This window comes from Channa argus, chromosome 24, assembly GCF_033026475.1.
Source record: "Channa argus isolate prfri chromosome 24, Channa argus male v1.0, whole genome shotgun sequence".
Lineage (NCBI taxonomy): Eukaryota > Metazoa > Chordata > Actinopteri > Anabantiformes > Channidae > Channa > Channa argus.
In genome coordinates, this window is record NC_090220.1 from 2,020,494 (window position 1) to 2,030,584 (window position 10,091).

General features: G+C 39.6%; 1 protein-coding gene across 1 annotated transcript; it reads left to right on the forward strand.

Moving 5' to 3' along the window:
* Nucleotides 1-733: 733 nt before the first annotated feature.
* Nucleotides 734-9,805, forward strand: paxbp1 (PAX3 and PAX7 binding protein 1). The gene is made up of 18 exons (XM_067494493.1): nt 734-1,177; nt 1,427-1,549; nt 2,122-2,334; nt 2,841-3,062; nt 3,177-3,277; nt 3,893-4,113; nt 4,476-4,665; nt 5,631-5,754; nt 6,261-6,363; nt 6,504-6,619; nt 6,762-6,961; nt 7,059-7,206; nt 7,312-7,433; nt 7,553-7,629; nt 7,740-7,806; nt 8,010-8,156; nt 8,923-9,077; nt 9,245-9,805. Exons 1-18 carry the CDS (start codon nt 871-873, stop codon nt 9,363-9,365), a joined length of 2,757 nt encoding a protein of 918 aa, XP_067350594.1. The 5' UTR covers nt 734-870; the 3' UTR covers nt 9,366-9,805.
* Nucleotides 9,806-10,091: the final 286 nt, after the last annotated feature.

Below are 10,091 nucleotides of genomic sequence, written 5' to 3' on the forward strand. Positions count from 1 at the left end.
TTAATATTAAATTAAAAAAATAATATTAAAGTAAAAATAAAATTTAAACAAAAAATAATGTTTTCCTGTCCTGTGGCAGGGCCAGAGCGGTAGCCTGGGGTGGCATTGGCCACCACCAATTTCTGATTGTCCACCCCAAGAGCAACCCCCTGCCAGAATGGCATGGCGCTAGAACTTGCAGGACAAGGAGAACAGACCAGATTTGTAACTGAAAGAAATAACGATCACTCTAAATAAACAAAATGTTATAATTATGTACATTAAAGGTTAATTTCATATATTTCATCACAATAAAATTTTTTTAGCAGTAGCAACCAGGCAAATTTTCCCTGCAAAGAATGGATTTTTACCCCTCTAGAGCTGTTTAATATTATTTGTCTATTACTATTTGGAGTTCAAAATGTTAGATAATGATACATAACTATTTGCTGGTATATAACAAATTGTTTACCAAATGCGCCACCCTGAGTGCAGAAAACTGAATGTCCTAGGTTTCACTATTAAACAGAAACTAGGTGATTTTCCCTAACAAATCTTCTCCATATGATATGTAGGCCAACCTTTTATGAACAAATAATGACACACGTCATGTAAATATAAGCTTTTTCCTTCTGTTGTCTTTAATTTTTTATTCGTACATTGAATTTATATTTTTTTTTATTTAGCGCGCTTGACAAAAGCTGTGACCGACAGGGGGCAGTAATGTAGCAGTGACACACGTACTCTACTTCAAAAGTTGCAGACGTAGAAGAAACGTAGCGTCTGACAGAAAATGGTTCCCTGAGAGCGTGGGGATATTTTCCTTTGGCTTTGACCACATAACTACGTTGTCTAGCGATCGAGCATGAGCCACTGCATGTAAAAGAAACAATGTTTAAAAAGGCGAAGAGAGCAAACTTTCGACGGAGGAATGAGTCTGACGAGGAAGAGCAGGAGGACAGTCAGCAACCGCCGCTGCCGCCGACATTGTTCGGGCCTGCGGTGGATGAGATCCCGTTTATAGAGACCCATACAAGCACTTGTGCAGCACCTAGCAGCACTGATAACTGTCATAGTAATGGGCTTCAGGCTAACCTTAATAATGTAAGGGCTGTCAAGAAGGAGAAGAAAAGCAAAGATGCAACCCCTGTGCCAGGGCCCACAAAAGCCGTTGTGCTTAGTTTTGACGACGAAGAAGGTAATTCAGTAACTAAATGCTAAGTTAGCTTGGTTATCTCGATAACGTTAGCTTAAGAAAGCTTGTTATCCTGACAGGGTTATGTAAGTGTGAGCTTGTGTTTCTGCGTAGGCTACGGAAATGGTGTCTATATTTTTTACCTAAGCAATAAATCAGTTCCTTTTCTTTATGTTGTGTTAACGTTATTCCAGTAACTGCCAACTTAACCTGGATGCTAACACTTGTCTCTCAACTTGTTTTTTTAAACAGAAGGATCTGAGGTGTTCAGAGTGAAGAAATCCAATCACAGCAAGAAAATAGTTAAACAGTTGAAAAAAGAATACAAGGAGGATTTGGAAAGATCTGGATGTGTCAAACACGAAACCAAATCAGGTAGTATAATACCCAGTGGATGCAACACAATATCAATTTTATTTCTGCTGTCGTAGTACTAGCGTGTATTCGACTCCGTGAAATTAATTAGCAAACTGACTTTGAACAATCACAAAATACTTTGAACATTAAGGATAAAGTGTATATTTGCTACAGGATAGGGTTGGATGTCTTGAGAGAAGAGGTCATCATTCTCATAAAATTAAGGTCAAATTAGGAAAATGTTATAACATGAACTTGAATTTGGTATGAATAATACTGATATTGCATGCTAATGACACATGGTCACTGAACGGACCTACTGCATAGACGCCTTGATCATTGGCATAATAAAGAAAAAGGCTTAAATCCGTGAATTTAGTGAAATTCTTACTGCAGTTCCACAAAATATTATCTCATTAAAAATACCCATAACGTTTTACATATACCAGTATTGTTGGGATAACAGAAGAAGCAAATAGTTTCTGAGATTGTCCTGTAAGTGAAGAATAAATGTCTATAATGTCAAATGTCAGTTTGTTAGATCTTCTTTCCTTTTGACTCATACATTTCTGAATTCTGCATTTCCCTAGATGCTCCACTGCAACCTGCAGTTGCTATCAAAGAGGAAGTTACCAGCAGAGCAGGTAGTGAACAGGGAGAGGAAGAAATGGAGGTGGACAGTGCTGATGAGCAGGAGGAAGAAGTGAGGAGTCAAAGTGGCCAAGCAAGTAGTCAGGTGTCCAGGAGCAACAACACTGGAGCAACATTCAACACACTTTCCTCCCTTGGAAGCCTAAGACCAGGTATCACAGTCACACATTTCGATGCATGTCCTGTCATTTAACTATCATCATTAGAACAGGTGGTCTAAGAACATAATTTTTGGATTTTCCTTCAAATTTGGGAATAAAGCTATAGTATGTAACCTGAAATATTCAGCCAAGCATATTTTGATAATGTAGTACAGAAACATGGGCTTCTAAGGCGACAATCGCTCTTTTAACCAATTAGCAAATTTCTCTTTAATTAGTTTTAGAGTGTTGCAGCCTTTGTATTTATTGTAATTTGATAATTAATACCAGAAGTGCTGTGAAAAGCATGGCAGAGTGCTGAGGTGTTTTGAGTCTAATGCTGGCACCAGCTAAAACTGCATATTTTAGCTCTAACTTTGCATGTCTTTAATTTGCAAAGTATGACTTTCATCACATTTATTGCAACAACATGCCTCCTACTCTGAAAGACTTTAAATGTGTGTACAAATAACATAAACAAGTACTGAAATCAAGAGCTGTTTTTCCACCTAACCTAGGGGAAATTCCTGATGCAGCATTTATACATGCTGCCAGAAAGCGCCGTCAACTGGCTAGAGAGCTGGGTGGTGAAACGCCACTGGTAGAGACAGAGACCACAAAGAAACGTTTGGTGCGTGAAGACCAAGATGCCAGCGACGATGAAGATGAGGAAGAGAAGAGGATCCGTTTCAGCGGAGTCAGGAACAAAAGTCAGAGACAAAAGATAGCTGAGGAGATAGGTAAAAAAAAAAAAACAAGCCATTCATTGACTGGCCATCCATTGTTTTGTTTTGTTTTTGTTTTGTTTTTTTGTCAAGCGCCTCTAATACATAAATATCACCTCACTCATACAGGTATTGAAGGAAGTGATGACGAGGCTCTGGATGCGGGTCACGATGAGGAGGTGAGCCGCTGGGAGCAGGAGCAGATTAGGAAAGGAATCAGCATACCCCAGGTAAGATGTTTTTTCTTGATAATTAACTAACTAGGGCTGGGTTCCAAAGGCAGTATTTTAGCTCAAACTAATTCCACATGGAATATTTTATTTTGTTTATGTCTGTCCATCTAGTAGATGACCACTGGCTCTGTGTGTCATGACCCTAACATTAAAAAATCAGCAAAGAAGAGAGAAATGATGGTTAATAGCTAATGACTGTTTCTCTTTAAAAATAGAAATAAACTATATCAACACTGTTGGAATTAGTTTTGTTACTGGTTTGAGTAAAATAAAAATAGTGCACATTTTTTTTCAACTAACTACGTAAACAAATTTGACACAGGATTCAAAAAGATTCAGGATTGACGAGCAGATTTGGGAAATTTTTATCAATCCCTTATGTCTATTTTTTTTGACCAGGTAACCAATTTAGTTCCATCCCTTACAGATTTAAAAGGTTGTTATCTGCCATTTTATAGACTAAATGATTAATCCCAAACTTATTGACGGAACACATGGTCATTCTGGTAACTTTCAGTTTTAGCCCTAATGAATTGCTAGTTGACAGCAGCAGCGCTTTCTTATAGTAGGACAATCATGTGTATTTCTTTTTTTTTTTTCTCTAATGATCAGGTTCAAAGCAGCCAGCCTGAGGACAACACAGTCTACTACCAGAGCTATGAGAGCCAGCCCTATGGCTCTTCCTACAGCATGCCTTTCACCTACAGTGCTGTGGCCCCACAGACTAACAAGCCACCTGGCCGAACAGACAATGGCTCTGTTCACTACCGTGTTCCTATTAGTGATCTAACCCCTGTATCCATTGATTTGGTAAAGAAACGCCTGCAGGATAGGTAGGTTCAGTGGAAAAATACAGCAACGTCTGAAATCATTCTTAAGCTCAACTGCTGCCGTCTCTGTGTGCTGTGGTCCTGAGGACCCAGCAAAGCTACCTATAGATGTAATGGCCAGAAAGAAAATGTAAAGGGGATTTGGAGAGGAGTTACAGTTTTCCTTGAAATTACAACTCTTGCTCAACCAGTGAGTTAATGTAGCCCATTATCTTCACTTGATGTTTTCATCCTGTGTTTATTCGATGGCAGCACTCTTAAGCAATGTTTTGCTTAGTTTATGTCTAATTAAAATTAGATTGGCTTTTGTTTGTTCTCAGCCCAATTAAGTCATTCTTACTGTCTTCCCTGTATGTCATGTGTAGGCTCAGCCAAATGAGTACAGGCCACAACTCAAATGTCAAGCGGTACAAACAAATCGAAGAAGACCTAGCTGCCTCTGAGAGCGCCATACAGCAGTTGGAGGGCTCATCCAATGACAATGCAGATCAATATAAATTCTTGCAAGAGATGCGAGGGTATGTTGGAGACTTGCTTGAGTGTTTCAGTGAAAAGGTAAGGGAGAATTTGTCTGCTGTGTAATTAGCTGTTTTTTGTTTTATATCTGTTTGTTCTCTGACCACTTACTGTAGATTTTACTGGGATCAGATCTATTAAATATTCTGTGAAGGAAAAAGAGAATTACTAAGAACCTACTTCATTTGTTTTACTTTCCTTTTGTGTACTGGTGTTAGCTCCAATAATTAACCAGCCAATGGCAGTGCACAGTAGTCACTCATAGTAAATGGAAATATAACTTTGATCTCTTATCTGAGCGAGAAACTTTTGCAAATGGGTTTTCTTTATTTTGATTCGTGATGAATCATGTTGTTTACATTTGAATTTGCATCACTCAAAGTACTAATGACATTCATTATGAACCTAATGTATGCAAATGTAATGTATGCCAAAAATATCTGCTAGTTTCCAGTCTGCAAAGGAGAATGAGCCCAGTCGGTTATGTTCAAATATCATTTCGAGTACAAATGCATGTCTGAACAAAATAGCATGCTCTTGGTCCTGTAGTAGCAGAACAGAACATCGATGGAGGAGAGAATGAGCCTTCCAGCTGCCAACATATGTTTTCTCCACCACATTAATGTCTGTTTTAACCCCATTAGATGACTCTCAATGTGCAGGATTCTGATGGAAACAAGACACAAACCAACCATTATCAGCATGACTTAGTATGGAGTCCATTAACGTGTCATAACATTCTGAGCGGAACAGTGTATCATTAGTGCTGGGATAAAACCTTGAGCTCCGTAGTTGTAATTGACTGAACATAAGCCCACAGTGCTTAAGCTTTACTTGATGGACATTTACTTTTTACTGATATTTTCACCCAACACTAGTGATACTGGGAGTGCAGTGTTTTCCTGTCCATCATGCTCCTCTTGTCCCTACAGCAAGACACCCCTGTGATTCGGAGCCCCACTTTTGTTTGGGTCAGAGGTCACAGAAGCCATCATATCTTTCAGGTCCCTGCTGTCCTGGAGCTGGAAGCTGCCATGCACCAGTTACTAAGGCAACGGGCTTCACGACTTGTCCAGAGAAGACAGGATGATATTAAAGATGAATCGTCGGAGTTTGCAAGCCTTTCAAGTCAGTCCATCTTGAAGGTTTTTATGATTTATTGGAACAGCCTTGTTAGTTTTCTGTATGTGAGTGAGTCTGTGTGTGTGTGTGTGTGTTTGTGCGCACAAGCATGTGCACACGCTTCTTTCTACTGTCTTGTTCTATAACTGTAACTCAAATAAGTGAGCCACTAAGTAAAGATGACCAAAATGTTCTCTTAGTGACTTGTCATCTGTCACTTTCACTGTAACATGTAAGAAATTTTAGCCAGGTAAGTGACTAGAAAATGAATGATAATAACAATAACAAATGTTACTGCTGATGTTAGCTAAAAGATTTGGATGTTTTGGCTAATATTGTGTTTCAAAACATCCCCTGCCTGTTACCGGTCTGTCTCATCTAATTTGTTTTCAAATCTGGATGATTCAGAAATTGAGTGTTCTTTATGTTGGGTGCTTAGCAGAATAGGAAATATGTAATGGGCTGTCTCAACGTTTTGTTACTGGTTCTAACATAGCTCCTGTCTCTTGCAGATAAAGCTGTCATGGCTCCTAATTTAGACTCATTTGGTCGAGACCGTGCAGCATACCAAGAGCACAGTCGCCAGAGGAGAATAGCAGAACGAGAAGCCCGCCGGTATGAAGATCACTGATACCTAAAGACATGTTCCCGGGATATATGTGCAGAACTCTTTGTGGGTTATGTGAGAGTTTGGTTTTTATGCACTTGCCCCTTGAGTGATAATTGTCTTCCTTTGTGCTTTTGGGGGAGTGTAGAACTAGAAGGCGACAAGCTAGAGAGCAGAATGGAAAGAGGGCCGAGCATAAAGAAGGTTTATCATCCGATGATGAGGAAACTTCTACTGACATCACCAGCTTCAACTTGGAGAGAGGTTAATCATTCAATTGCTGCAAAGATTACAGTACAACGGCCGCATCGAGAAGAGTTGACAGATTTGTTGATGAAATGTGATTTAACACAAATACGTCAGGTTTCTGTAGCTAATGCCTAACTGAAGCTTTGGTCCCCTCTAGATCGCATCACCAGAGAATGTAAGAAAGTGTTTGAGGACGTGGTGGAGGACTTTCATTCTCTTGATTGCATCAAGTCCCATTTTGAAATGTGGAGGAGAGAATATGCAGACTGCTACAGAGATGCTTACATAGGCCTCTGTCTGCCCAAACTCTTTAACCCCTTGGTTCGCCTGCAACTGATTACGTGGAACCCTCTTGAGGTAGGGCATGTATGTGTGTGTGTGTGTTGTCAATTTTGACATTTTCCTTGCAAAAATGAGATGAGGACATTTTTTAATCTTTAAATCTTTTGTGCAGGCGCAGTGTGCAAATTTCGAGTACATGCTCTGGTTTGAGTCACTGTTGTTTTACGGTTTTGAGGAGCACAGCACATTGCAGAAAGAAGATGGGGATATCGGCCTGCTGCCTGCTATTGTGGAGAAGGTCATCCTCTCCAAACTGACAGGTAGGGAAGCCTGCAACACTTAGCATATCAAGAAAAAAAGATTCTAGGCATAACACTTGCAGGTCAGCACAAAGTCATTTTGGTGTGTGTGTATTTGCACGTCAGTATTGGCAGAGCAAGTGTGGGACCCACTGTCAAGCAGCCAGACAGCCAGGCTGGTAGGCTTCATTCACAGACTAATGAAAGGTTACCCCACTGTGCTCCATGGGGACAATCGATACACACAGGTACTGTCCACTTCCCAACTACCTGCACACGCATGATGATTGTCATCAGTCGAATACAGATTTGAGCTCCTGTGGTAGAATTATTGTTGTTTTAAAATATATACATTTATTTGTATTAGGAGATTTTGAAAGCTGTTGTCTTAAGGACTAGACGGACTCTGGATGAAGATGTCTTCCTTCCGCTCTACCCCAAAAAGTATGTTACAGAATTGTTAACTCTCGAGGTGGCCCAGTAATTATTTTTCTTCTTCAGCCTGCATGATGATGCTTGACAACAAATTAAAAGTATGTTCTGCTTTTATTCAGTGTGTTGGAAAACAAGAATAGCAGTCCCTACCTATTCTACCAGAGGCAGTTCTGGTCCTGTATGAAGGTATGTACAAAAGTGATACACTGATGTCTGTCTTCAAATGTAGGTTCTGTACAATTGTTGTTGGTCTTGATAGAGTCTGTGCACTAATGGCAGCATTTATTATTCTGTGGCAGTTAAATAGCAGTACTTTGATATTATGTGACATTATGTACCTTTGTGATGTCCTGAAAATAAGCTAAGTCTTCTGTTTTGTCCTTGTACAGCTGCTGGGCAACATCCTGCAGTGGGAAGGCATCTTATCCTGTTCCTGTCTGAGGGACCTGGCATTGGACAGCACTCTCAATAGATACATCCTCTCTGCGCTGCAGACCACAGATACAGAGGAGGAGAATGTTCAGAAGTGCCAGAAGGTAGGAGACACAGTTTCTTCACTTTTACGTTTGGTGTATAAATACCCACGCTGTGCATGTAGCTCGACGGCTTGTTCAGATTACCTGATTTGTTTTCGGTTGAATATATCAGTTGTCTATTAAATAACTTGTTTCTAAATTTAGTCACTTGATTTGTTCACGTTACCTGGCAGATCTCATTGATTTTAAGGGCAAAAATCCAATAAGGTGTTGGCTGCCTCCAAATAGTCTTTAAAGAGTCAGGACATAGAAGTTTCTGCTTTGCATGATGGAAACTGTATTTGGTTATGAAGTCATCATCGTTTGATAGTTTCAAGAATTACATTAGCTTCAACGGTGCCAGTTCTTTGGCTCCTTGGTATTTAGGTAACCGTTCCATAAGCAGTGCACAAAATGAGGGAATCTGTTTCTACTGGTTTAGTCTGAGATAAGAGAAAATTATGATTTGCAAAAAAAACATGATCTTTTACAGGTTTGAATGGGATTGATAGAGTTGTAGTAAGGAATTGTTCCTTACATGTCATGATATGTCTCCTAAAAATAAAGCTGCCTTTTTAAAAAAAAAAAAATTTAACCACATAATAAGCGGTGGAAACTGGCTCTTTTCCTGTAACTGACAATGTGATGAGAGGTGCTTGTATTTTCTAATAAGAGCCTCTCAGTGCACATCAGGGTGATTTGCTCTTCACCACTTCACTGTACCTTTTTACAGCTCGTGGCTGGTCAACTCTACTAGTGTTTAACTCTTCCTCTTCCCTTTTTTCAGGTGGTGGAGTGTTTGCCAGTGCAGTGGTTCTCTGTCCTGAGGGGACAGCAGACGTTGCCTCAGTTGGAGCCATTCTGTCGCTACCTCACCCACCTGGCCAACTCGTTGCACCGCAGTAGCTTGGGTGGATCTGATGCGGAACGGCGCAATGCTAAGTAAGCAGCTCTGTGCATAAAGCTCTAAGCGCTTTTTCAAAACCTTAATACATTTATAGCACCATCTGCTTCGATTAGAATGGAAAATGCTGTAATCAGTCATGTTGTGATGCTTTGGATGTATGTGTCCGTACTGCCTCCAACAATTAACACATGCCTGCCCACAGGGAACAAGTCAAAGAGGTTGTGAAGATGTTGCGCCACATGAATGCCCTGGACCACATTATTTCTGTGGCAGCGGAGCATGGCATTAAAGACATCAAACTACTTTTGGAAGCCAAATCCTAGAAGAGGACATGACAGGAGCAACTTTTCATCCATCTATTGTTGTGTTTAGTGCATTTTAAGCAGGGAGCTCATTAGGTTGGATTCCTGAAAAAGTGTGCAGGAATGAACTTGAACTAAAACTCAAGAGTTTTTACCTTGAGTGAACATAGAAGGTAAATAAAAATATGTTGTAAATATTGTAAGTAATGTATAGTAAGGCGTGTTCATACAAGTCATCACAAGACTGATGCCAAAATGAGACCTTGTATTGTCAGCTCTAAAACACTGCTCAGTTATTCTATTTGCTGGCAATATTTTAAATGTGTAATTTATTAGGAGTTAATATTTGTTGACATATGGGCACAATATTTGTTCTAGAATTTTGTAAAAAAAAAAAACTAAACAAAAAAAAACATTTGTTCAACCACTTTGATTCTCACACATACGGTTTTTTTTGTATGTGCCAAGTGAACTTTCTCGTTTCTAGCAGAAAGAAAACGCTGCACACAGGCAAAAACTTACAACCAACTTTTGCCTCCCAGCAACCTAAGATGTCATTGATGGGTTGATCTCTGATCCCTGCTTCATCATACAGTTCCCCTTTTTTTTCACTTCCACACTGATTCCTTACAGACCACAGCTCAGAGCTTTTTATTCAGATTCATAAGGCTTTTGTTTAAGTGTTCTGTTGTAAATAAAGTATTAATTTAAAAAAGTTCTTGTAAGTTTTGATTTTGAAGTGAGGAT

Excerpts from the sequence above, each read along its gene's own strand:
- paxbp1 (XM_067494493.1), top strand. The coding sequence starts at position 871 with ATGTTTAAAAAGGCGAAGAGAGCAAACTTTCGACGGAGGAATGAGTCT. Across the intron at positions 3,063-3,176 it reads AAAGATAGCTGAGGAGATAG|GTATTGAAGGAAGTGATGAC; the intron begins GTAAAAAAAAAA and ends TCACTCATACAG. Across the intron at positions 8,157-8,922 it reads ATGTTCAGAAGTGCCAGAAG|GTGGTGGAGTGTTTGCCAGT; the intron begins GTAGGAGACACA and ends CCCTTTTTTCAG.